Here is a 27487-nt window from a genome sequence, read left to right as displayed (position 1 = left end):
TTAGTATTAGTGTTTTGTGCAAAAAATGAACATAATAATTCTTTATATTGAAATGAATCTTGTAATAATTGGTATGTTGAATTCCAACGTGTTGGTACATCACGTGGAAATTTTTTAGGTCTCATTCCATTAATTTTACAAAACCTACCCCATTGTTTCATTATAGATGGATGAGACCATAAATAAGAAATTGTAATTCTAATTGGTTTAATATAACTTTCTAAAATTTTTAAACCATCTTGAACACATAAATTTAAAACATGGCATACACAACGAATATGAAAAAATAAACCTCCAATAATAGGTTGACAAACAAATTTTAGATCATCTATACAAGCGGTATTAGAACTAGCATTATCTAATGATATTGAAAATATTTTATGAGTTAAACCATATTCTTCTAAAATTAAACATAATAATTGTGCGATATTATGAGCATTATGTGATTCATCAAAACTCTATAAGCTAATAATCTTTTTGGAGGTTCCAAGAGTTATCGATCCAATGGCAAGTCACACCCATATACGAATGTGTTTGCCAATGATCACTCCAAATATCGGAACATAAAGAAACTTTATTATCTAATTTACTAAATTCATCAATTAAATTCTTTTTCCTTGTTTTACTAATTTTTTAATTGTACGAGTAAGTGTAGTCCTAGGAACACGTTTAGCACATGGATTAAGAGATTCTTTACAAAAATCTTCAAATGTGCATTTAGATCCAAAACTAAAAGAAAGATGTTCTACGGAAACAAATTTAGCTAATGATTCTCTTAATTTATTATCCGAATATAAAAATAAACCGGAATCGGTACTACCGCTAGTTGAAGAAAATCTTGATAATTGTGTTTGAGAACGATCGAGTCCATATTCCGTCGGGTGCTTCGTTTCTACATGTCGTTTCAACGACCCATAGCCGCCGCCGGCTTGGAATTTGTAGGAAGCATTGCAGTGCTTACATTTTGCACGCATTTCTCCCGACGGAAGAGTGACATTCTCAAAATGTTTAGTAAAAATAGAAGACTTTAGAGGAGGAAGTTCCCGAACCTTAGAAGTAATTGCATCGGTACTTCCTTGTGTGTCGGGTGTCGGATTCGGAAGATGCTCGATCTCATCATCGGTGGATTGAATGTTTGGGTCCTCCTCCCGCGGATTCATTATTTGCTTTCCCTTCCGAGCTCGAGATGATGCACCTCCGCGACCTCCTTCCATTGTAATTAAAAATTGAAAACGAAAGCGTGTAGAGATTAGAGAATACGAAAATGAGATTAAGAGTAGAGAAGATGTGTGTGAAAAATGATGAAATAAGCTCTTTATTTATAGAGTTTTGATAGTAACGGACACTAAATCATAGCCATTGATAAAAAAACGATCAAATGATCCTAACCGTTGAAAAAAAATACCTAAAAAACCTCCCAACGGCTACGAACCGCCGGTTCATAGCCGTTGGAACCGCCGGTTAACCGGTGGTTCAAGCCGTTTAAAAAATAAAAAATTTTGCGGCTGAACCGCCGGTTCAACCAGCCGGTTAACCGGCGGTTCGCCGGTTTTTACACCCAATGAACCGGAACCGGCCCGGCAACTTGCCGGGTCAACGGGCAACCGGCCTGTTGACCCCGTTACGGGCCCGGGCCGGGTCCGGGCCAGACCCGGCCCGGGGTCGGGTCTACTTACAGGCAGCCTGGCATGTAGGAATCACAAGCGTCCTTATCTACGCGGATTCTCAACTAGCAACTCAACAACTATTGTAATTAAGTACCCAAAGGTAGTTTTGATGTGATCAACCAAGTCAGGTTAGGTCTTGTTGTATTTAACCCCTGTGTCTAAGTGTGCAGAAACTTAGGAGTACAGGAAGTCGAGCGAAAGACACAACTAGCGAGAAGGACGACACGAGAGAGAGCCGACAAGCTTGGTGCGTCCAAGGGAAGATATGTTGCGGAAGAGTATACAAGCTGACGAGAAGGAGGCACGCGACATTTCCGAAGGACGAGAAGCCAGAGCAAAAGATTGCTCGAAGGCCGGAAGTTAGGTTCGGGTGAGCCCTATTCCGGATGACTGAGATCACCCAAGTGAGAGGAGTCAAAGTGAAAGATCTGGACCAATACGAGTAGAAACGGAGCGGAAGACTAAGATTGAAAATCAACAAACAGTTGATTTTTCGGTCCGGGGCACCCCGACCAAGTCCAGGGCACTCGGACTTAGTCCAGGCGCTTGGACTCTGGGCGCCCGGACCAAAAAGATTAGCCAAACGTGATGTGGCGCGTTGCGTTGCGACGAGGATAAAGTTTTATCTCCCTAAAGGTGCCTGGAACCCTTCCAAGAGCCCCGACCAGGGCTATTAATACAATCCTAGTCCCAGAAGGTCAGAACAACACTTGTGATTGATTCCTATTTAGTTCTGTTCTATAATCTAGTGCTTTAATTGCTGTAAAAAGGCTTCTCCGCCTGAAGGAGAGTTTAGTGGGCGTTCAATTTCCTTAGATTAACAACCTTCCCGGTTGTAACCAAGTAAATCGCTTGTGCCTCTTCCTTTCTTTATTTAAGTCTCTTAATTCTTTTATGCAAGTGTTAGTTTATTAAGCTGTAAAGTTCGAGGAGCGTTCATTTTATTTTACAGAGCTATTCACCTCCTCTAGCCGGCCTCCAAGGGTTGAACAAGTGGTATCAGAGCCAAGTTCGCTTCAGGAGGACTAACCGCCGAACGAAACACACGAGATGGTCAAACTGAGCATCAACCCACCGAAGTTCGAGGGGGAATTCGCGAGCTAGAAGAAAAAGATAGAAGTATTTTTTAAAACAGATTTTGAATTATTAATCATTATAAAATATGATTTTGTAACCTCGAAAGACAAAGAAGAATATTAGTGGACGAAGAAGGAGCAAGCCGACTTCGTGGCAAACGACAAAGCAGAGTTTCATCTGCTTAGTGTTTTACCACCTCAAGAAGTCAATCATATCGAAGCCTACGTGTCATCCAAGGAGTTCTGGAAAAATTTCTGGAACTACACGAAGGGACCTCGGAGGCAAAACTAGCGAGACGGGACCTACTCCAGAACCAGATCAGCAATCTTCAATTAGAAGAAGGTGAAACCGTCGCACACCTCCACTCAAGAATCAAGGAGCTCATTACCAGACTCACAAATCTCAGAGAAAAGGTAACTAACCGAGATTCGCTAAGGTACACACTTAACGCATTTCCTAGGACTCCGAAATGGTCGACCTTGGTAGATGCGTATTTTATCTCGAATGATTTAGAGGTAAGCACTTTGGAAGAACTTTTTTCAACTTTTGAAATTCATGAGTCAAAATGTACAGGTCTAAAGAAGGAATCAAGGCAAAACATTGCCTTAAAAGCTAAAAACATATAAACCAGATTCTGAGACATCACTTGACGATAATGAAACGACGTTAATGGTAAGAAAATTTAAAAAATTATTTAAATCTAATAAATTTAATCAAGTGCAGGGTAGAAGAAGAAAAAGAAAGGTAAAATGCTACCACTATAATAAAGAAGGGCACGTGAAAGATAACTGTCCAAAATTGAAGAATAAGGACACAAGCACGGACAAGAGATCAACCCAGAAAAGGCAGAAGAACCTAAAAGCGACGTGGAACGAAACCTCATTAGAATAAAAAATCGAGGCCTATACCGAAATCACACTAATGGCATGTCACCAAGAAAACGAAGACGAAGCAAGCTCGTCTAAAATGAGCATTGATGAAGGGGAAGCGACATCAGAAGAAAGCAGCACTTCAGGGGGAGCTTCAAATTGCAGGATCAACAAGGTAAGTCAGGTACGGTCTTTTCCTCCTAACAAGTCATTTCAGTTTATAAAACCATTATCGAAAAATTGTTATAACTTAGAAAAAGCAAATAAGGAGTTAAAATCAACCTTAGTTGGTTCTTGTCGATTAGAAAATTTTGACAAAGTAAAAATAGAAAAGGAAAAATTGAAAAAGGAAATAGAAAATTTGAAAAGTTGTGTATGCTCAACTTTTATTACTTCTAATTTTAGAAATTTTTCAGGACTTAATTGGCATCTTAAGTATCATAAAGGTCAAATTAGGATATCACATAAATATATTCTTAAAAAAAATTCTTGATTAATCAAGGAATCTATTTTGGGTTCTAAAATCATATTTAGATTGATTATTTTTTTGAACTAAGGGTCTTCAGAGAGAAAATTAAATATTTAATTTTTTTAAAAAGCTTTGACTAGAAAGTGGTTGTTATTTCAATAACCAAAAAGGCTTAGTACCACTTAGTCAGAGCCTAAAAGTCAATTATTGAAATAAATATTTAATTGACTTATTGTGAAACATTTAACTAATACTTTAAATTGCTTGTCAAAATTTCTGTTAGAAAAAGTCTGATCATTAAAATTTATTTAAGTTATTTTTTTGAAACTTTAATCTAAACATTTTTAAAAAACTTTTTTATTGTTAGAAAATTTTCTATGAACTAGTTATCAAAAAAAAATGTTTTAACTTTTTATGCTTTTTTCCCTTGTTAATTTTTTTAATAATTAAAGGAGTTTTTTTTTAATTTTTTTTGTTCAACCCTTGTTATTTTTTAACCTTTCATATTTTTATTTTCCCTTAGACTTTAAATTTATCTTTCCAAAGTCATTTTAAAAGTATCCTATTTTTAATATGAACAAAAGGGGGAGTAGTAAATATTAAGTCTAGGGGGAGGATAGTTAATACAAACTTTTTTTTACTTTTAGTAAAGATTAGGTAGTTAGTACAAATTTTTTTTACTTACAAAAATTATAACTATTATTTTTCTAATTGTTATTTTTGAGATTTATTCTAACTTAACTTGGGTTTGCTCACATCAAAAAGGGGGAGATTGTAAGTACCCGAAGGTAATTTTAATGTGATCAACCAAGTCAAGTTAGGTTATGTTGGTATTTAACCCTTGTGTCTAAGTGTGCAGGAACTTAGGAGCATAGGAAGTCGAGCAAAAGATGCAGTTAGTGAGAAGGACGAAACGGGAGAGATCCGATGGATTCGGTGCCTCTGAAGGATGAAATGCTGTGAAAGAGTACGCGGACGGACGAGAAGGAGGGGTGCAACATTTCCAAGGGACAAGAAGCCAGAGCAGAAGATTGCTCGAAGGTCGAAAGTTAGGTTCGGGTGAGCTCTATTCTGGATGGTTAAGATCACCCAAGCGAAAGGAGCCTGAGCGGAAGACCCAGACCAATGCGAGCAGAAACATAGAGCAAGACCGGGATCAAAAATCAACAAATAGTTGATTTTTCGGTCCGGGGCACCTCGACCAAGTCCGAAGCGCTTGGATCTATCCGGGACGCTCAGACTTAGTCCAAGCGCTTGGACTTTGGGCACCCGAAACCCTTTCAGGCATCCGGACCGAAAAAATTAGCCAAACATGATGTGGCATATTGCGTTGTGACAGGGATAAAGTTTTATCCACCTAGAGGCGCCTAGAACCCTTCCAGGTGCCTTAATCAAGGCTATAAATACAACCCTAGTCTCAGGAGGTCAGAACAATACTTGTGATTGATTCCTATTCAGTCTGTTATGTTATCTAGTGCTTTAATTACTATAAAGAGACTTCTTCGCCTGAAGGAGAGTTTAGTGAGCGTTTAATTTCCTTGGATTAACAACCTCCCTAGTTGTAACCAAGTAAATCATTTGTGTATTTTCTTTTCTTTATTTAAGTCTCTTAATTCTTTTATACAAGTGTTAGTTTATTAAGTTGTAAAGTTTGAGGAAGATTCGTTTTATTTTACAGGGCTATTCACCCCCCTCTAGCCGCCCGTCAAGGGTCCAATAGCTTTGAGGCACATTCGAGATAAGTAACGCTCGACTCAAGCTGTATGCCAAAGCTTTCGAGAAATTGAAAATAAGTTTTTAGGAAGTAATTATACAGAAAATCCCCCAGTCGGACAACCAGACTGCAAACGAGCTGGCTAAGTTAGCTAGTGCATTATCACTGATTATCATAGATAAGCCAGTCGAACAAGTCTCACTGGTGGCACATATCGATAGGATGAACGGAATACCCTTCCCGAGCGACTAGAGGGTGCCACTGATAGAGTTCCTCCGATTGAGCGTCACACCAAAAAGTCTGGCCTAGTGGGAAAACAAATATAAAAATAATGTTCCCTCCAGTGCTTATTTGATGACAACATTTTGTCAAAAAAAACGGCACCCACTCGGGCTTAAAAGAGAAAAGGTCCCCGGCTCAGACAACTTAGGATAATAAAAGTAATAAAATACCCTAGGTACTAAGGGGATGTCGTGTAGATGGAATAGCACAATCACCCCATACAGCAACCTAAAGGAATTGAGCACCAGTTGGTGCAGGAAAATATAGAAATATTTACACATGGAAAAAAAGAGTGAATAGGAAAGCGGAGGCCGGCGCAAAATTGATCCTTGAAAAAGTGTAAAAAACGTCGGGAGGCAGATGGGGTCGGTCGTAGGCAAAGGGGATGGCGATTTGATAGATGTAGGGGGAAACGATAGGTGAGTTTCATCTGATCAATCTCATCTCCATTGAACTTGGACCCGGTAGAAGTGTACCAAAACCTAGGATAGACATAGGAGGTTTAGGGGAGATGGTCATAGAAAACAGAAAAAGAAGAAGATCAATGACGTGATTAGAAGGGAAAGGAAAGCTTACTGATGAAGGTTGCCGGTGATGAAGAAGAAAGAAATCGACGGAGGATGTGTGCGAAGAAGATGAAGTATGAAAATGACGATGACGACAGTAAGGGCTTATAAGCTTAGCAAATGGTCGCTCTGAGCCGTTCAATTGAGGGTTACGGGAAACGAGGCCAAGATTTAGACGTTGAATTCGAAACGGTGCCTGTCACATCAACCTTAGATATCCGCCTGTCACATCAGGCGTGCAACGGTAGAGGGTGAGAAATGTGGCAATGGGCGACAGGGGAGCATTAATGAGGCTTAATTAAAAAGCAAGGGGCAGTGCTCGGTAATAATGACTAGAGATTTGCACAGTCTTCCAAAATTGAGAGGACGTCAGCAACTCAGAAAAGGCACTCGTCCGAGGGAGTGACGAGATATGGAAAAATTTCTAAGTGTTGTCACAAATTATCTCGACCGACACAGATCTCTAACTAAGTGATAACCGAGCGGCGACTCTAAACTCAGGTGTGCAAAATGATAGTCGAGTGACGGCTCTAAACCTAGGTGTGTAATATGGTAGCAGAGTGACGACTCTAAACCTAGGTGTGTAATTAATTAGCCGAGCGACGACTCAAAACCCATGGGAAGAATCAGCTTCAATATTCACCGTAGCTCCACACAAGCATCCGGTCACCCTGACCTACTCGTCCCCCTGCAAGTATCTGGTCACTCTGACCTGCTCCGAGCCCCATACAAGTATTTGGTCACCTTAACCTATTCCGGGTCTCTCCACGAGCATCGACCACTCATGACCAGCTTCGGGCCTACCCTCAACTTTGTTCAAGGTCATCCCATATTGCATCTGGTTTGGACCATGACTCTTATATCATTTGTTGTGTCCAAAGAATATCTACATATCTCCACAATGGTATGATATTATCCACTTTAAATTTAGACCCTTATGACTTTATTCTTGGTCTCTCTAAAAAAAACTTCATATTAATGAGATATTATACATTTTTTAAAACTTTTTCTTATCTTTATTAAATTTTTTTAATATGAGAATTTAATTAAACCCTATTAGAGGCACTGAAATGAGTACTTCACCTTTTTTTACCACTTCAATGAGTGTAATAGTCGATATTTTACAAGAAAACATGGAAGATTTTGCTAAAGTCATGAATATCAGTTATTGTTATTTAACTTTTTTTCCCCCTAATTGGTTGATGGCAAAAGAATGCATGTATATATATTTTTTAAAAAAGTAAAAAAATCAAAAGGATAAAAAGTGAAATTTGTCATTTTGTCGGATCCACTATTGTAAGATATTAAATTAAAAAATTAAAATAAATCATCACATTAAAGGATATTTTCGTTGGATACTTTTGTTTTTTCCTGTTTTTATTAAAAGAGCATCTCATTTTATTAATAATACTTTATTTTAACAAGTATAATACATTATAATATTATTATCAATACTAATAATATTTTTTTAGGATAAATAATAAGTTCTTTACCAGAGCTTCAAAATAATAAATGCCAGGTCTTAAGTAAAAAAAAAAAAAGCATGGGCAGGTCAATCGTCGTGCCTCGATCCAGCCTTAAAAAAGCTTATCGGACCTTTTAACAGAAATGAATAGAATCCGATAATGCAATGGAGACTGAGCGCCGGTCCGCCGTCCACTAGTTTCCTCCGTGCCTCGCCTCGGTCGCTTCCTCCGGCGCCTCCTCCTCCTCCTCCTCCTCCGGTACAACAGCTACAGTTAGGGCCGACCGACGATGATCTCCGCAGCACGGCTTCGTCGCGGCTTCGATTTCCTGGTTACCTGACGGTTTCCGATGCGTCAGGAGATCTGTCTCCTCGAAAATTGCTTATCGGATCTTTTAATTGAAATGATTAGAGTCCGAGACGGATCCGAGTCCGGATGTGAAATAGAATTGATTTTGCATTCTTCCCTCCCACTGTCCCCGCTCGAGAGCATTTCCCTTTCTTCGCCTCCGTCGTCTTCCTCTGCTCTTCGCCCCGAAGGCGCTCGCCATGCCCGCCCTCAAGATCAAGGTACCTTCCCTCAAGATCCCAATGTGTTGTTCCTCGCTCGTGATTCCGGCCTTTGATTTACTAGGTTTGGTTACTTCGGCGGTCGGTTTTCCTTCCCTTTCGCGATTTAGGTCTTCTACGCTCAGGTTACAGACTCGGAGAGGATCTTGCTTTGTTAGGTTTCTTGATTCGGGAAATTACCTGATTGCACTCGTCTTCTTCTACTAAAGCTAAAGACTTGTAGCATTTTGAGGTCTAGTTGCTTGACCAGTTTATTGTCCAAACTTATTTTGTTAGTAAATTTCCATTTCGGATTCCATTGTTAGTAATTCTTGTTCAGTTTCTTGTCACTGGGAGTTTCCTTAGTCTTGAAAAGGAAATCGTAGCCTTTGTCCGATGCCATATGGTTCTGTAAACGGCTTCGGTTCTCCATTTCTCTTCAAAATAGGGCACTGTTCTATTGGCCATTACCTTGAATTGCAGGCACACACAAAAGAAGATCTTCGTGATGTGTCTCAACGAAACGGTGCTTCTCTTGATTAGTTCTTTGATTTTTTTTTTCTTTTTAATTTCTCTTGTTTCTTTTCACTTGTTTATCGTTAACCTTATACTGTCAACCAGTAGAGCATTACATTTATTTTGGGACAATGACTTACTTTGACTCATTAAGGAACCTTGAAGAAGGTTTTTAGGTTCAATTATATTCCATCATGTCCACTTGGTGCATCACTTATCCAATTCAGTAGCGAAAGTTCTTTGTTTTTTTATCAGAGTTCACTCTGTATGAAGCCCCTTTGCTAGCTTGCTTCAGTAGCTGATGTTTACCTTTTCACATATTGAAGGGATTTGAATCTCTCTGATCTTTTTTGTAACATTTAGTTAATTTTGGGTATCAGAGGGTTTCTTAATGGTGTAATGTGGAGAAATACATCACCGTGTTAATCATTTGCCAAGGAAGATGACCATTGCATGTAAACCACCTTTCTTGTTTTCTGATTAGAAGCTTACCTGTGAAAGTATGGGGACTAGAATTATAAACCTTTGTTCTGGGACACTATGGACTAGTAAAGTTTGCCTATCTAAACATGGAAATTGATTTACTGGAAAGACATTCTAGAGGAAAGAAGAGAGGTGGGATGAAGTATGCCATTCTCAACATAAGTTAGATATATTTTTTGTTTAATCTGCTATTCATAATGTCGTAATATGTTGGGAAATTTTTTTATTAAGCGATTGTATTTGCTGTGCTCTTCAAGTTCATTCTAATAGTAACCCTTTTCTGCTTTTCTTAGTTCTTACATGTTATATCATATCTTCAACTGCAATTAACAAATAACCTAAGTCACATGCTTGTTGCCACTGCAATGATGTGATTTTTCTAAAGGCATGCCTTATAGTACATAAATCAAGATTCTGAGTAAGGGTTATCAGTTATGTTGTCTCAATGCATCATAGGTGAAAACTAAATATAAAATGTGGAAAGAGAAATGATTCTTCAATCTCTTCCATGTCAAATGAATTTTTCATTTATTTTAGTAATCAATTCCTCAGAACTTGTTCTGTCCATTTAGTATGAGTACCTTCTTGTGCTTAATAACTACCATTCTTGGTATTGAGGTAGATTTAGTACTTTTAGTTACAACCATTTATAAGAGAAATAGAGAAATAGGTTTTCTTACTTCAATGCAGATTCATCTGAAACGATTGCATGACATTGCATGCTTGTCTATTACATTTCAATATCCTGAGAGAGTTGATTCTAATTTTCTTCTCCTTTTGATAACCTCTACTTTGTTCTGTCATTCCTCTCGTAAATTCATTACAAATGCCTAAGTACATGTTTACATGATTCATAGTTGTCGCCTTACACTCATTGACTCCTAAAATTGCAATGCAGAGCCTCAATGCAGAAATTCCTTTTCTACTTGCTACTTCTGATATTTTGAATGCATCTGTAACTTTTGTGGGACATGGATACTTTTTATTAGCTAGATCAGTTGCTATCAAAAAGAGAATTAATTATTTGTTGTTTTTGTTAATTTTAAATTATACAGGCTTTTAAGTTATATGTGTTAACTCATAATTCCTCATGCTGACTGTTTGCTGATAGTAAATAAAGCTTTGGTGCTTATGATTGCTCCAATCAGAGATATTTTTTAAATTCATTTCTTTTCTGTTTCTTTGGTATTCAACTCGAAAACAGAAAGATGAAAGACAAAGCATTGAACATATATTTGAGAAATTGTCTAAGGAGCTTAATGATCAAGTTGATTTTGATCTTCCAACATGGCTGAAGAAAGGGAAACCTGCTCCATATATCAGCATAAAGCGCAGTATCCATGTTACATGTAGATTTGCTTTGCATACTTGTTAATTACTGCTATATGTAAGGTGTCAGTTTTTTGAACCATGATGAGCATAAAATATAGCATAGTCTTTTGAGGTATTTTATTCTTTTAATTTTGTTGATGAATTGGTGACCTTGACTTTGATAAGATTTCTATCTCACCAAAAGGCGAATTGAGGATGATGGAATATTTTGTTCCTGTACTCCATTATCAGGATCATCGATTGTCTGTGGTGGAGACTGCCATTGTGGGTGAGCAGCTTCATTTTGAGTTATTGGAACCTTCTTGCATTTGTCAATTATGTGACTTTGTACCTTTAGCAACTTTGTAAACTAAATAATTACTATTATAAATTTTTGTTTCAAGGGGATAACTGCCTTACATATTTACAGAGTTCAATAGGATTATACTGCTCACCTCCCTAATTATTTCTTCAGGGTGCTATTCTCTTGTTGCACATCTAGTTGCAAATGTGGTGATAAGTGCCTTAACAAATCTTTTCAATACAGAGAACAAAAGAAAATGAAAGTTGTACAGGTATAATCTACTTTCACCATATCATTCACTGAACTATTTTGAATTACATGGAAGAGCAGGTTTATATGTGTAGTTTGCATTGCTGAATGAGGGATTATTGAAAAAAAAAATTGACATCTTAATTTATCGTTGCTATTTATGTTATATACTTATGGTGTCATATTCTTTAGAATTTATTATACTATGTTGAAAAAAGGTAGCAACTAACACCTAAAATGCAGGAAAGCAAAATAGTTACTGGCCGTTGAGAAAAGTCTCAGGAGTGATACTTTGGCTGCCTAGTTATATAGCTGATAACTGTCATTTCAGTTGAACCAGATTATAGTTAAATGTCCTTCCTAACACTTAGGAAATTCTAGTTCTAAATGGTCAATCAGATGCCAATTTTACAAGCCTTAAAATATGAATTGGTTTTGATCCTAGATTGGGATGGTTTTGCGCCAGTGCCTTGTGCCGAAACATGATACAGGTTGGTGTAGGCTAGCTGTTCGACTTGGTGGTGGAGGGTGAGGTAGAGGCAGGGAAGAAGAAGAAGATCAGATAGAGGAAAAACAAAAGAAAGAGAGGAGAAATAAGAATTGCAAGAAAAATAGCTTATATTGTCTACTGTCATTTTCTGCTATTTGAACAAGCATTCCTGCATTTCCACCATTTTCGCTTCCTGCCTATCCTTTCCTTTAAGGCTCCTCAATGTTCACTTGTTGAGATCACCAATCACCTTGGCTATGGTGGTGTATCAAGCTAATTCCACATTTCTTTGTTAGTTCCATTGAATTCTAGCACAATCCACATGATTTAGCAAGAAGCTTATTGTATACACTTAACTGTTAATTGGTTAAATAGCTGAAATTTTTTATTTCAGTTGTATGTCTATGTGCTATGTGAGCATTTTGATTGTTGATGAAACTTACAAATAATATGTTATTTAGACAGAAAAATGTGGTTTTGGTTTGGTATCAGAGGAAGATATAAAACAAGGGGACTTTGTGATTGAGTATGTTGGAGAAGGTGACATTTCCCTTTTTTGTTTTATGTCTCCATTCCTTTTCCTAATAAGAAAGAAGGATCAAGTGATATGAAGTCTTTGACTCGTCTTTTTGATGTTCTATAGTTTTGGATGACAAAGCATGTGAAGAAAGACTTTGGAAAATGAAAGATCGAAGAGATACCAACTTCTACTTGTGTGAGGTTAATCATGATATGGTGATTGATGCTACATACAAAGGAAATAAATCAAGGTTTATAAACCACAGTTGCGAGCCTAATACTGAGATGCAGAAATGGTTATATACTATCCTCCATTTCATTACTTTATTGTGATTCTTCTATCATTATCAAAATTTATTCCATTCCATTTTATATAAAGGAGAGCTGATGGAGAAACTAGGGTTGGGATCTTTGCTCGTCGTAACATAAGGAAAGGCGAGGAAGTGACCTATGATTATCAGTATGTTCAGTTACTTTGGCAGTACTTTTTTAGCCTCTTGCACTTGCTTCTTTAATAACAGTGTGTTAGCATTTAGTCCACCCTTTGCTTATTTTGATGTAATTTCCCATGGATGATTTTTTTTCTTCTTTTTATCTCATAGATTTATTCATCTGATAAATGCCCAGATTTGTTCAATTCGGAGCAGATCAAGTTTGTTTGTGTGGTACTCCTAGATGTAGGCAGAAGCTAGGAAATAAACCCAGTAAGTTAATCAGTTCTTGAAATATCTTTTGATATGATGAATATGCCATGTTATACTTTTGTTCCTTGTGAAAATTAGAAAGTTCAAGTTCAGATGATCAAAGAAGGAAATCCAAGAATGAGAACTGTATTGGGGAGCTTGTCCGTGTGTGGCTTCCAAGTGACAAAAGGTTTATCCTAACTATGTTTTATTAATAACCTCCTGTTGACTTTCTATATAATGTTATCTTTAATTCCTGCTTTGGACATATGATTATGTATTTTCTTGTTCTGGTGATACAAGTCAGAATTGCTTTGAGAACATACTGGTCGTCAAAACCTAATACACACATTTCCTTCATTTCTATTCCTCCTATTGCATTGTTCACTTTAAGGGTAATTAAGATCAAGAGATTATCTTTTAGACAACTGAGATTGATGTTAATGTTAAATTCAATCCATTAGCTCACTTAGTTTGAAAGTATATGCTATTAAGAAAGAGTCCAATCTTGCATTTACACTTCAATCCCCTAGTTAGCTTCAGAACCACACATTTTCGTCGTAGGTGCCAGAGAAAATCACTTATGGCATTATTCTACATAGTCAACTAAGTTGGTTTTGCATCTTCTGCTTACATAAACCATACTCAATGAATCCTGATACTCCGAGATGCTCAAGTTTATACTAGCAATGCTCCAGCAGTGGTTGGACAATGATCTGTTGTGATATATTTTGTTACTCATGATGGTGCTCCAACAGGGTGGACGCTTAAATGAACATATTGTATGAAATTTATTTTTACTAGGCAATTATATTAAATAGATAGAAGGGGATCCTTGGTGCAACGGTAAAGTTGTTGCCATGTGACCAAAAGGTCACGGGTTCGAATCCTAGAAACAGCCTCTTGTAAAAAGTAGAGTAAGGTTGCGTACAATGGATCCTTCCTCGGGACCCCGCATGGCCGGAGCTTCGTGCACCGGGCTGCCCTTTTTTTTTAAAATTATATTAAATAGATACTGTCTTTGCTACCATTCAGCATGCCTATGTGCAATGAAGCATGGAAGATCTAGAACTGTATATATCTCTTAGTATAGGATTGCTTTTTTAGATATTGACATTGACTAGATTCAAACATATTATATGTTACTTGATAGTTGATACCATATTAAATGCAATTATTAGTTACTGATCTTGTGAGACATAACTTGCAGATTGTCGTAATGGAATATGTTTGATATTTCTCTGCGAACTAGTTTTCTAGAATTCGGTTCATGTGTATTTCATGTCTCTTACCTATTGATTTTATTTAAAATACATGTAATTTTTGTGTAGATGATGTCAAAGCTACTGCTGGCATAAAGTTAAATTTTTTTTAAAAGATTTGCATTATCATTTGCTTATTTGAACTTCTCATACTTGAAAGCAATATGCGCTCAGACACTTTTCTTTCAGCAACTTGGTTTAATATTTGTTTTCCCAGGCAGCCCATGCTTCTTTATAGGAAATGATCATATATATATATATAAAGGTTTGCTAGTGCATACTCTTGGGTGACCCTCACATGTCCGTGCATCCCGATTCACTTTTGAGAATCGGGGCGCCTAGGAGGGGCTTCGACGCCCGGACATATGAGGGTTACCTAGGAGTGTGCACCGAGTAAGTGTGCACGTGCAATATTAAAGTATAACAAAATTGCACTAACGTATCAAGTTGTATCTGTTTTAACTATTTTGTGGCCGGCTTCAATCATCTCTATTAAGCTCTATTTTATGGAAGAATCAAATCTAATAAATCATTTCTTATTACACTTATTAATTTTTGTTTTCATCCCTTCCTATCGTTTGATCTTCTACTCTAACAAAAAGTACATTTCCCTGAAATCATAATTATTATTATTGTATTGCTCTTTCATTTCAGGTATATAGGAGGATTTATTTCAGATTTTGATAATATCTCCGGAAAGCACACTGTAAGGATTGCATTTGCTTGCTCAGTAAGGAAAGCCAAGCAATATGCCCTTAAGTCTTATTATTTTTTTTCTAACAGATAAAATTTGTGGATGATCATGAAGAAGTTCTTGACATGTCAAATGAAGATTGGGATTTTCTATAACCATTTACACACTCTCATTGCGGAGGTAATACAGATGCGAATTTTTCTTCTTACAATTGTAGGTTAGGAAGCTGCCCGAACTATTTATCATGCAAACCTGTAGTTGGCCTTGCCAGGCATCGAATTTAATTAACTAAGCCAAGCCTGCACCAGAACCTTGTCTCTTCTCGGCTCTTACGGAATTGATTTTTCATGCTTGGTCTTGGATTTTAGATATCTGCACTTGTTGAATTTTTGTATATTATTCATCTCGAAGTTCAATTTGAGATAATGCTTTGCAGGAACGTCCATGGTGGTTGGTTGTAACATTATTCAGATATCCATTTGTATTCCTACAAAGTCGTCATTTAGGTGCAATGATTTGCAGATTGTGCTAACTATTCATTTCTCTCTTGTCTGATTGATAAGAACAGATCTCATTGATTATCTCAACAATGTTTTGAGCTGGTAAATGGATGGCTCCAAATATTGTCCGAAATTGTTGTACTATTAAATGTTCAACAACTGTATCCTTTAATATAGTGATGGGTTAATTCTTTATCTGATCATACTTTTTCACAGTTCAAGAAAGAGGAGGACTATATAAGAGGCTTCCTTTAGGATAGTTTGAAGAGATTGAATGATACCAAGACCAAAGAGAGTTTATAGAGAATATTATAAGCATCTCTTTATTATAGATTGAAGAGAATAATTTAAGGATTAAAGGGCATGAAAATATTTCTTTTTTAACCAGGACCTAGGAGAGATCATAGAGAAAGATTTTAAGAAACTTCTCTTTACGATAAGTTGAAGAGATAAAAAATCTGGAAGATGATTTCGAGAAGCTTATAGCTTGCATCTCTTTGAAAATACAAAAACAAAAAATGTATCGTTTTTTTTATCGTGAAGTGTGCAATAGAAGAAATGGTGAAATTTTTTATTCTGTTGTTACCATTTAAAGAATGGATTTGGATAATATTAATACTTAATGGATTTATTAATTCTTTGTAACCACATGATTATATATCCCAGAAAAGAGTACTGGTGCCTTCCGTATGCTATAAGGTGTGTTTAATTTAAGTTGTATAATTTTAATTATGTTATTATCTAGTAATTATATAATTAAAGTTATGGGGAATAAAATATAATTAAGGTGTTAAATGAACTAAGTGATCATGAACAAGTTTGGTAAGAACTTATTTATATTCGTTCAATATGCATCAGATTAATTAAATAAACAAGCTTGAACAGTTCGTTAAGCTAAACAAAAAAACTTAAACATATATATGTTCAGCTCATTAATATTCGTGAACAATGTTCATTAACAATGTTTACGAATTATATTCATTAATAAAACTCTTTTCAATATACTAAATAAATAATAAAATAAGATAAATAAATAAATTTAAATTATCAAGTTCAATAATCAATCAAATAATTAAAAGTTTCAAATAATCAAACAAGCTTGAATTGAGACCTCGATAACATTTAAACGAACTAAGTTCGAACTACGCTCAAGCTAAGCTCGAACCAAGCTCAAGCTAAGCTCGAACCAAGCTCAAGCCAAACTTAAATTGAGAGTTCGATAACATTTAAACGAACCAAACTCAAGTTAGGCTTCAAACAAGCTTAAGCTCATAAAAAATAAACTAAACCAAGCTTAAACACTTATTTTAAAAGCTTGGTTCATTTTAAGCTCGGCTCGGCTCGGTTACCTTATCAAACAAGCTTGAACACCCTAAAATTCGGCATGTCTCGGCTCGTTTACAGCCCTAAATATAATCTAATATTTTTTTATTCAATCTAGATAATGTAATAAAAATTTATTTATTTAAATAATGTAATAAAAAATTATTTATTAGGAGATTTTAATATATAACTTAGAGGGTGTTTGACTAAACTTATTAAAAACAGCTTATAAGCTCGTACAGCTTATAAGTTGTTTTAGGAGCTTATAAGTTGTTAGGTCTTATTTTAAAAATAAGTTGTTAAAGTGTTTGGGTGAACTTATTACAATCAACTTAAAGATATTGATGTGTTTGGTATTATAAGATCTTTTTATTAATAAAATTACCAAAAAGGGTATAATACTATTAATAGAGGGTTTTGAGATTTTTATTAAGAGAGGATTTTGGGCGAATTTCTGTACCGGGGGAGAGAAAATTAGAAAGAGGCGTTGGCGGAGAAGATGACACAACGTTGGAAGAAAAGTCGGTGGAGATAAAAAGAAATTAGGCTTATAAAAATTTATGGAGGATAAGATGGGGATTTATGAAATTATATAAGGATATTTTAGAGAAACAAATTATTAAAATAAAATCTTTTTTTTAAAAGTAAAGTCTTCCATAATTTTTGAAAAACAGCTTATAAGCTCTAAAACAGTTTATTTTGACAGCTTATAAGTTGTTTGAAAAAAAATTTACCAAACAAATTTGAAGAACTTAAAGCTCCAAAACAACTTATAAACTGTTTTAGAGAGCTTATAAGCTCAGCCAAATACTCTCTTAGTTTAATATTTTACTATATTATTCTTCATTATAAAATCAAATATAATTATGATTATTATTTTTAAAATTTACATTTTTCTTTTGAACGTTTTTTTATTTTACTTTTTCTAACTTAAATCAAATAAGATTTTTTATTGATCCAATAAAAAATTTGAGATGTTGCTATTAAGTGACGAGACACTTGTGTTTTGGATTATAAGTGTGGCCAATGAAAAATTTACGTGAAGCTAAATTAAACTAGATCATAATTAGTCGATTCAAAAATTAGTTGTTTTTTTAGAAAAAAAACGTAAAGATGCTGAAACATACTTTCCATGCAAAGCACAATTAAATGAACAAAAATGAAAAGTCAAATTTAATTTTTAATTTTTTAGTCATTGTAGGGTAAGAGATCTCGGACGTGGTCAAGGAGAACATGGAAGAAGTGGTGAAGCTAATCAAAACTCAAAAGATTGAAAACAAAAAGAAAAAAAACTTAAGAAATATGACTACACAGTTTAAAATTATTGATTGCCACTAAGCAGACAAGTTATCATTCTGAGCCTACGACTCATTCCGATCCAACGGCCATCAATTTCTAAAACAGGAACTGCCCTGACAATGTAACTACTATAAGGTCTTTCGTCAGTACAATAATCAGCACAACGGTCCAATTTAAGAAACGAAAGTGAAGAAATGAGAGATCAAAGAAAAAATCGTATAAGGCAATGCCACACTTTCTCTAGTTCCTTTAGGCCCCCTCTAGCTACAAGAGCTACATCTTGTAGGCACGTCTCTCCACTTGATCTTCCAGTAAATGATTCGCAAAATGAAAGCTCCCAAATCTTGTTTATAACTTTGAATAACTGGAGCACATGGCCTCTTCAATGATTCGCAAATTTGACCTGCTCTTTCAACTCCAGGATTAGGTACTTCTAAGTGGATTAAGATCCAACAAGACCTTTGTGGCGAGCATAGGCGATGATGAAAATAAACACGAACGCGGAAGCCAGGCCGGAAATGATAACCACCTACAAACATCAGGTTGTAGAGCAAAGATCAATGTAGAGAGGTACATCATCCATAATTGTCTTTTATTCACTGGTCAACGTACCCATTTGTACACATATCCATGGTCATTGTTCCACGAGTATGGTATGTTCATTCCAAATACTCCAGCAACTAGTGAATAGATCGACAGGCTAACTGTGCCGGAACTCAAGAACAGTTCTAACTACAATCACAGACAAAAAGCAGCAAAGAAAAGAAGAAAAATATCAGAATTATAGTAAAACACCCACAAATTATTCCATACTTCTAAAATGAAGGTACTGAAAACTTGACCAGTTTACCTGAATAAGCTGATTTCGATGGTTGTCAAGCTGCCAATAGAAAAGTGACCATTTATTTTGGGTGGTTTGTTTATAATCTAGTAGTCAGTTTCTTAAAATAATTCACCAGTTAAGCAATACCTGAATATTGATATAGTCCTCCGTGTCATCAATGTATTCACGCAGCTGAGAAAATTATCAATCTGTTATTTCAACTGGAAATGTAAATGATATTTGGACCCATCCAATTAATAATTTTGTTGCTGCAAACTACGTTACAGAAGACAGGCACGAAATCACAAGAGCAAATCTCCCAACTATTTCAGGTGCACTGGTATGAGGCAAAACATATTGATTTCATTGTAGTTCTGAAGCTTTATTTAACCATATTGCTACAGATTGGCAAATGACAACTATGACTCCAGTTTTATGTTGACTATATCTGGATAGGGATCAAATAAAGTTAATAAACATCTGTAGCTAGTGCAGGAGGGCATATTTTGGAGGTCAACCTACGTGACTATTAGATTCAGCCATTCAGGTTAATAACCATAATGCCATGAAAAATATGCAATCCAAACAGCTTGTTGTGAGGATATCAAATTGTTTGTAAACTCAAGTGTAATATTGCTTGGGAACCAAATAATAAGGGATTATTTCAACATTTGCAAATGAGGTCACAATGATTTCTTATTTTACTAATGCATGGAAACTCTGTAACTTTCTGCATAAGGGAGTAGCTACACAGTTTGTTGTGACTATTTTTTTCTTCAAATGGAGTTCCAAGTATTTGAAAAGGCAGAATTTAACTACAGACTTACGGTAGTCATCTTGTTTAATGTACCATCGATTTGCATGAAGTATGCCTGCATAGGGTAACAAAATCCAAAAAATAAGATATTGAAAGTTAAGTTGTAATAGAATTTCAAAACACATCGGTATGGAGAAATAGGAGTATGTGACCTCTAGTAACATTTCTAGCTCCTCCACATCATTCTCATTTCCATGTATGGTTGCTGCGCTTGCCTTGCTTGCTCTGGATATCTTTGAACCGATTGTTGGAGAAGGAGGGGCCCAGTTAGGAACACCAGAACCACTTACAGGAGTGGAGGCTCCTGCGATTTTTCTTGACAAGTAAAGATCGGCCATATCATCGTCGTCGTCCAATAACTGTTCCAGCTCATCCCTTACCTGGCAAACACCACTTAACTCTGAATAAAAATGAAGGATGAACAAACTGCATATCAGGTCATCAGTCATCACAAAGAAAGAACAAGAGGCTACACAAATACAATACGGTCATGAGAACTGGGCACATGCTATCAAGATAGAGTTATGATTTATAGGACAGCAGAGAAATAAGAATGACATGCGTAATTTTTAGATTCCCAGCAGATTAATTTCATGAATGTGCTTCTTATCAAGCCAAAAAAATGTTTTATGTTTGATATCAAAAGAAAAAAAGAAGACACGTGAATTCATTTTTTAGATTCTAGAAAATAAATTTCATCATACCATGATTATTTTACAGATTGATTGAGATGAAATATCCTAAAATGTTCCATTTAGAACAAACAAAATGAATGAGAACGAACAGATAAATTATCCTTGAATGGACAAAAGAACAGACTGATGATAGTATAATTCAGTTTCAAAGGAAACAAGAAACATTGTACAGCATGAAACTATTTTATACAACAAAATACATTTTGCATGGTTTATGTTGCTCCCATTTTTCTGGCCACTTCTATGGAAATTACTTTTTCTTTCTTTTCCTAGCCAGTGGATTCAACAACAGTTTGAAAGGTTGACCTATTTAGGAATCTCCAGATCTATGCTTATTTTCAACTCTCCCCAAAGTATTTCATTAGTTGTTATTCCCTTCCTTTTCCTTGTTTATGGGTGCCTAGATATCTATGCAAGTCTTTCTTCTTTATTTGAACCTTTTAATGTTAAGGCTATGCCATCCTAAGGTACTACTTAATAGAAGGATCTAATCAACATCCGTGAATGATAAATCATAGATTGAATTTATGAAATAAAAAATTAGGTGCTAGCATAATATCAGTTAAGTTCACAAGCCAGAGATAAGAGGACTCAGATCACACACATTCTCCATAAGATAAAACCACTTCTTAAAGGTAGAGATGATGGGTTTTCTTTCCTTTTCCACATTTTGCTCAACGGATTGAAGAGAAAGTGCATCAAGCTATTCCCAAGGACTAACTTGATCCTCTTCCCTAGGTATCCCAAATGAGGGAATCCTAAGGGACAAGGAATTATACATTGATATTGAGAATTACTACTACTCCAGATTATCATTCCATTTGACTTCATGTATTGATATCAAGATATATTGCTAGTTTTATTGAACAAATATATCATGTTATCGAGCCACTTGTACCACTATCTAAACACAAACATCCACATAAAAAGGAAGAGATGAGCCTCCATTCATATAGGCAACCATCTTTCAGTAGATGGAATCAAACATATAGTTCGATATCAGACTCAAGAACCAAAATAGAAGTCAACAATTGTGCCATCTTACACATTCACGTATTCATCTCGTTATTCAAGAAAATTTTCCTTGGTCTATGAAGACATCTATTTCTGTACAATAGAATGTCTATCTAGTGAAGCCAACAATGGCATTCATGTGATCCAATAAATTGTTTTTCAATTATGTGAACAATTGTGATATTGAGTGCAAGATTAATTTATAGTGCATTTGCATGAATATAAGTTATCAAAATACTATACCAAGATTTAAGAGCACAAAACAGGCACAATATAAAAAACAAAAACAATAAGAACATATATAATGAGCAGGCCAAATAAGCACACCTTTTGTACACGAGCAGTCAACCTAGTCATGGAACTCTTCAGTTTGCGCACTCGATCCAAGTTACGACTGCTAATCTGCACATTTAATTACAAAAGGCAAATCAAAGGTCGAAGAGAGTAATCTCAAAACAGTGTGCCTAAAAGCAAATTTTATCAGGATAGAAGGAATAATATCAGTGTTTATCATAGTAAAAGTTGTTTTTCCTTTACCATATGTCATACCTTTGGTCGGACCAATATACCAATTTTACATCATTTTACTAGTGATACATAGTTCGATAGGTTAGTTATTACACCTACAATTCTCAACTATAGAATTTAATAATACGCTACTTAAATATGGTTGTCACCCACTCCCTTGGTAGAGGTTGTTGTGTGAAAAAAGAAATGAATATTAGTCGTCATCATTTTATATTGGAGATTTACCAAAATTTTACCAATCATGATTGCTATCATCAAAACGAGTACATCCCAACTATATGTGGTTAGTTACTACACTACTGTTATCTCATCATGAGCTCTATCCAAAGTTATATCACTAGTAATATTCAAATTAGTTAAATATTTTAATTATATTTGACTAATGTTTTCTTTGCTCTACCTCTACCTTTTACACCTTTTTCACTCTACCCTTTACACCCCAACATACTTTAAGGATCATTGTATAAGGAACTTTTATTATCTGTGAGATAATGCAACCATGATATGTCTTCCCCTGCATTCCATGAAAAAGAAAGAACACATATTGGCCTGATCTTTTCAGCCAGCATATGGCTTGCAGTATGCTCGTTCAGTTTCACATACATCTAGTAGAAAAAGAAGATAAATTCGTAAGATCAACAACCACAATAGCCTGCTAAAACATGTAGTTCTCTCGTTCTGCTTAGGCTAATAATAGTCTTGAATAACAAATGGAGAAAATTGACCCATACCTTGGAAGTAAGTTCATCTAAGGCTGGGTAAGCAGCAGTTTCAAGTTCTGTAGCACGTGCATCAAGATAGCTGCAAATAGCTTCTAAAGCAACTTCGAGAGCTCGAAATTCAAAAGGAGATTCTACAAAATGTTGTACTATGTCAAGGGAAAGAAAAGAAAGCAACATCCTAATAAATCAAGACATGAGATCATGATTTAATTTTCCCATAAAGTGCAGCATTTTCAGAACCAGATCGAGCACGGAACCAGAGGTCCTTCCAGTTCTTGTTTTTTTCCAATTGAACCAGTCCAAATACCAGTTCAGTTAAGTGCCCTCCACTGATAGAAGTAAACCGATATGACCTCTAGTTTCTGTCTTAATTAGTTAGGTCAATCAATATGGTTCAGGTTTAATGACACAGACAGTGTCTGATACCCATAGTTTGAGCAATAAAAAATCATGAAAATGCAAAATATATTTTTGTCTAGCTAATTCAAATAGGGTGTTTATGCTCATGCACACAGTTAAGTAATGGGCATCAACATGCATGCACCTCTGCAACAATTGGACTATGGAATCCCAGTGAGAATTCTTGTTTACTGATCGAGATTCATTTGGAAATCATTTAAAATTTTCGCTATATCAGAGGCAGCATACTGATCTTGGCTAAGTTACGGCACTTATCATCTTCGATTTCAGAATGCATAAAAAGAATTGATTTTATAGTACAAGAGACAAATGCAAACTTATATATTTATGGTTGTGTAAAATACATTCAGGAGTTATAATCATTAATTAACTTCAGAAAAATCAAGAATATATACTTGGCTGCGGATAGACAACTTAATTTAGTTGCTAATATCAAGATAGGGAAATCACATAAAGAAGATAAATAAAGCAATTTTATTGTAAAGTCAGCTATCTTATGCATTGAAAGGCTCACTGAAGGTTGATTAAGCATACCATCTTCTTCAATAGCTTCTAAATCATGTTGGCAAACAGTGCTCTCTTTTCCTTCACCATGAGCTTGATTAATGTTCTGAGATTGTAATCTTCTACGAAGCTCTTCCACAATCGGGACAACATTATCTTCGCTGGGATCCCTAAGAAAAACCTAGTTCAACCCGTACTTAAAAACATTAGCATGCCTTAGAAAACCCCCCATGAAATATAATAAACAGTAGAAGCTTGTTAACTACAGTTAAGAGAAAAAAGAAAAAAAAAATCAGCAAAGAAAAAAAGCTGCGGCTTCTCGGCTACTGTTTGCATGCATCAATCGCAGAGGTACGCTATGGGTCAACTTAATCATAAATGCCAAAACCAGTCCAAGAACAAAATAGGTGCCTTCTTTTCTTCTCCTTTTCTAAGGAACCAATCACTACTCGCCTTTGCGGTCAAATAGTCAATTATTTTCTTCATGGAAAAATAAGACTTAATGCATTACATTGAATGACACATAACACAGGGCTTTGCGCAAGGTAATTGACCATATCTTGTTACGAAGCACAACTGCAGAGAATTAAAGTCTGAAGGAAAAGAAAATTTTGGAATGAAAGAAGGGACAATTTTAATTCTTAAAAAAAAAAAAAGAGAGAGGAGAAGTAGCTTTACACCGTACATACCTCGTCCGCAGTGATGATCGCTTTTATGTGCTGTTTCCGAAAGGCAAAAAGGACGAACGAACAAATTAGCCAAAAGAAGCGAAAATTCCAGCAAACGATAGGTAAGCGAAACTCGACCGTATCTGTCGACTCACTTCCAGGTTGAGCACGATGGCGCCCTCCCTGCCCAAGATCGCGGAAGGGTAGGAGAGAAGGGGATCCAGGATCCTGAGGTCGCGCGCGTGGATCTGAACCCGGTGCATGATGGCGTACTTGTCGACATCCAGGATCGTGTCTTTGCCAGCGGAATCGAACAGAATCCAGCTCCTGGCCGCGGCAGTCTTCTTCTTCAGAGAGACCTGCGCGTCCGCGGCAGCCAGAAACGCCTCGCCCGCCATCTCGCCCGCCGCTGGAATTTCACATCTTCGCTGGCCGCCGGTTACGCTGGCCGGATCGGGAAGGGGGCGGAAGGCAGCGGGCGACGAGATCGCTCCCTTCTTCGCCGAGTGATTGGAGGAGGAGGGCAATGCGGAGGCGGTGGAACAGCCGTGCCGCCGCTTTTATCGCTGCGATTCAACTGCGAGAAAAACGGACGGAGGAGACGCAGACGCTTGGAGGAATCACATTCTTCTTGCCTTGCGCATTCAATGAAGTCAGAATGGATTTTTTTTCCTTCCATTTTTATTTTATTTTATTTTAAATTTTAATCTTTTTTTTAAAAAATTAATAATATCTACTTTTGATAAATTTTAAAATATATCCTCAATTTTTATGTTTCAATTTTATATTTTTATTTATGATTCTGATGATTTTCAGACATCGATTCGTTACGATCCGATTCGTCGCGATCGATTAGTTGCGATCTGATTCCCTAATGTAGGAAAAGAATATTGGCTATGATGAAATTATTGTGACAAATCTATAAAATCTTAAATTCCAAAGTTTATCTATTATCTGCTTTCTTATTGGATGGTTGCAATGTAGGAAAAGAATATTGGTAAATGAATCAAATATTCATATATTCTACCTAATATTCAGATGTGCCACCGTAATGTTTATAAATTGAGAATGATTAATAAGTATATAACATTAAGGTTTAGGTTTCGAATCTCGGTAAAATCGAGATAAATATCTTTCTTATGTGTTAGTCGCTATTCCAAAGGCTAGTAGCTGCCCGTGACTTACCTCCTTCGTGTTGATCCTGGGACGAGTTGGTGGGGGCGCTGGGGGCGAACGTATTCGTCTTTTTACCACCTGATAGCATCATCCTCGTTTCCTCGGATTAATTTAGTCGCTAGTGCATGAGGTGTTGTCATCATAAAGTATGAGATTCGAATTTCGACAAAACTGAGGTAAATGTCTCTCTTATGTGCTAGTCACTATTTCAAAGGCTAATAGTCGTCCTTGATTTATCTCTTCCGTGTTGGCCTTGGGACGGATTGACAGGGGCACTAGGGATGAACGTATTCACCTTTTATTACCTTGATAATATCATTTTCAGTTAGTTTAATTGACAATAATATTCTTAGACCTCATGATGTCATTCGAGCTCATATGATAACTAGGGATAACACATTTGAGTGCTTTAGTAGTGTTTGACATGAACTCACAGCAATCAACTAGTAGTGTTTGACATGAACTAATAGCAATCGTTGAGTGAAAAAAAAAAAAATTAACTTTTTATTAACCAATCATGAAAAACCTTACACTTTCAAAGTATTTCAATTCTGAATTACATCCTCCATTTACTAATACGATGGATATAATTATTCATTATCTAAATTAACTAAGGTTTTTATTAATTAAATATCTGGAATAGATAATCAAACTCATCAAGGATAAGGTTGAATCAAACGCAGTTTTTTATTTGCGGTTTTATTTTAATCTCCTTTTATTTAATTATTTGTTTATTTAAGTTTAGCGTTTTAGATTAATCGAGTCAGTTGCTTTTAATTCAAGGGAATGTTAAATAGATAGTGTCAATCAGAGCGGAGGCAAACGACGGCGCCGGAGAAGGCGAGGACAGAGACCGCGACGACGTCGCGCAGAACGCGCGCGGAAGACGTACGGTCCGTCGTCGAGGGAGCGGCCAAAGAGGCAGGGCGAGGCGGGCGGCAGAGCTGGTGGAGGGCAGAGGGTGCGCGGCGGCGCGCAGGCGGACGGCGAGGCGTCCACAGGTCGTCAGGAAGACAAACTATATACACTGTGCTTGTTGATCTCTCTCTGCCCATGCACTCACGTACAAAAGCCACGCATCTGTTTGCTTGATTATCAAGCTTGGAATCACAGCAAATTAACACCAACCTTTTCCCCAGTGGCGAGCAAAAGCCAAACCTCTCATCGAGAATAAAGCGGCAACGGCAGCAGTCCACGGTCAGAAGTCAGACCCTAAATCTCTAACACTCAAATTCCTCCAGCATAAAAATCCCCAAGAATATATCATCACACTCATTGCGGCATCGTTCCCCCAATATTTAACTGTGCTTGGCTTTCTCGATCGCCCTCGCTTTGACTTGCCTCAGCAGCATCTCATCATGGTCGAGTTGACATAGCTCAGCATTAATTAAACTAAACTAAGCTATTGTAAACAGTCAGCTCCTCTCTTTCTTTCCTCATTTCATGTATAAAAGCATCTTCTGAAAACTCTCGCATGCCCATCTTCTTCACGTTAATTGTCATAGTTGAGGGGAGTGTTGTCTGGTTCGAAGCCATTAGAATTTTCTGCAATTGCCAATCGTTCCGGACCAGGCTTCATTCTTCTCAACTCATGGAAATCTTGTGAAGGAACGGAGCAAGATCGATCGGCCGGAGTAAGCTTTTAGACAAAGTAAAGTGATCGTTCAATCTGTTTTTACATATGGAAAATCAGTATTAATTGTTCAATATATTCACTTCAACGGTTCTTCCTAGGACCATTCGTTATTGCACTGTCTTAATGTGTTGAGTAAACCGACAGAAAAATCAAAAGCTAAGAATAATCTGTATAGAGATCGATGTATTTGTTT

General features: G+C 36.4%; 2 protein-coding genes across 3 annotated transcripts; one reads left to right on the top strand and one right to left on the bottom strand.

The window, feature by feature from the left end:
- The first annotated feature begins 8296 nt into the window (after positions 1-8296).
- LOC121975905 (histone-lysine N-methyltransferase ASHH3-like) lies at positions 8297-15866 on the top strand. The gene is made up of 12 exons (XM_042527835.1): positions 8297-8679; positions 10862-10991; positions 11155-11257; positions 11444-11543; positions 12473-12551; positions 12655-12826; positions 12910-12990; positions 13158-13234; positions 13313-13403; positions 15130-15181; positions 15259-15349; positions 15606-15866. Exons 1-11 carry the CDS (start codon positions 8659-8661, stop codon positions 15322-15324), a joined length of 972 nt encoding a protein of 323 aa, XP_042383769.1. The 5' UTR covers positions 8297-8658; the 3' UTR covers positions 15325-15349; positions 15606-15866.
- A 2518-nt stretch (positions 15867-18384) lies between these two features.
- Positions 18385-25088, bottom strand: LOC121975904 (magnesium transporter MRS2-I-like). 2 transcript variants are annotated; one of them, XM_042527832.1, is made up of 11 exons: positions 24638-25087; positions 24504-24533; positions 23845-23995; positions 22900-23021; positions 21968-22042; positions 20084-20311; positions 19942-19986; positions 19262-19306; positions 19142-19171; positions 18904-19023; positions 18385-18820 (listed from the first exon to the last, which is right to left on the bottom strand). In XM_042527832.1, the coding sequence occupies exons 1-11, from the start codon at positions 24878-24880 to the stop codon at positions 18734-18736; spliced, it is 1176 nt and encodes a 391-aa protein (XP_042383766.1). In that variant the 5' UTR covers positions 24881-25087; the 3' UTR covers positions 18385-18733. The 2 variants fall into 2 exon arrangements, with proteins under 2 accessions (XP_042383766.1, XP_042383767.1); XM_042527833.1 differs by lacking the exon at positions 18385-18820 and having other exon boundaries at positions 18935-19023; positions 19262-19323; positions 24638-25088.
- Positions 25089-27487: the final 2399 nt, after the last annotated feature.

The sequence above is a fragment of the Zingiber officinale genome, chromosome 4B, assembly GCF_018446385.1.
Source record: "Zingiber officinale cultivar Zhangliang chromosome 4B, Zo_v1.1, whole genome shotgun sequence".
Lineage (NCBI taxonomy): Eukaryota > Viridiplantae > Streptophyta > Magnoliopsida > Zingiberales > Zingiberaceae > Zingiber > Zingiber officinale.
The sequence above is the reverse complement of the archived record's forward strand: the minus strand, read 5'-3'. Positions and strand labels throughout refer to the sequence as shown.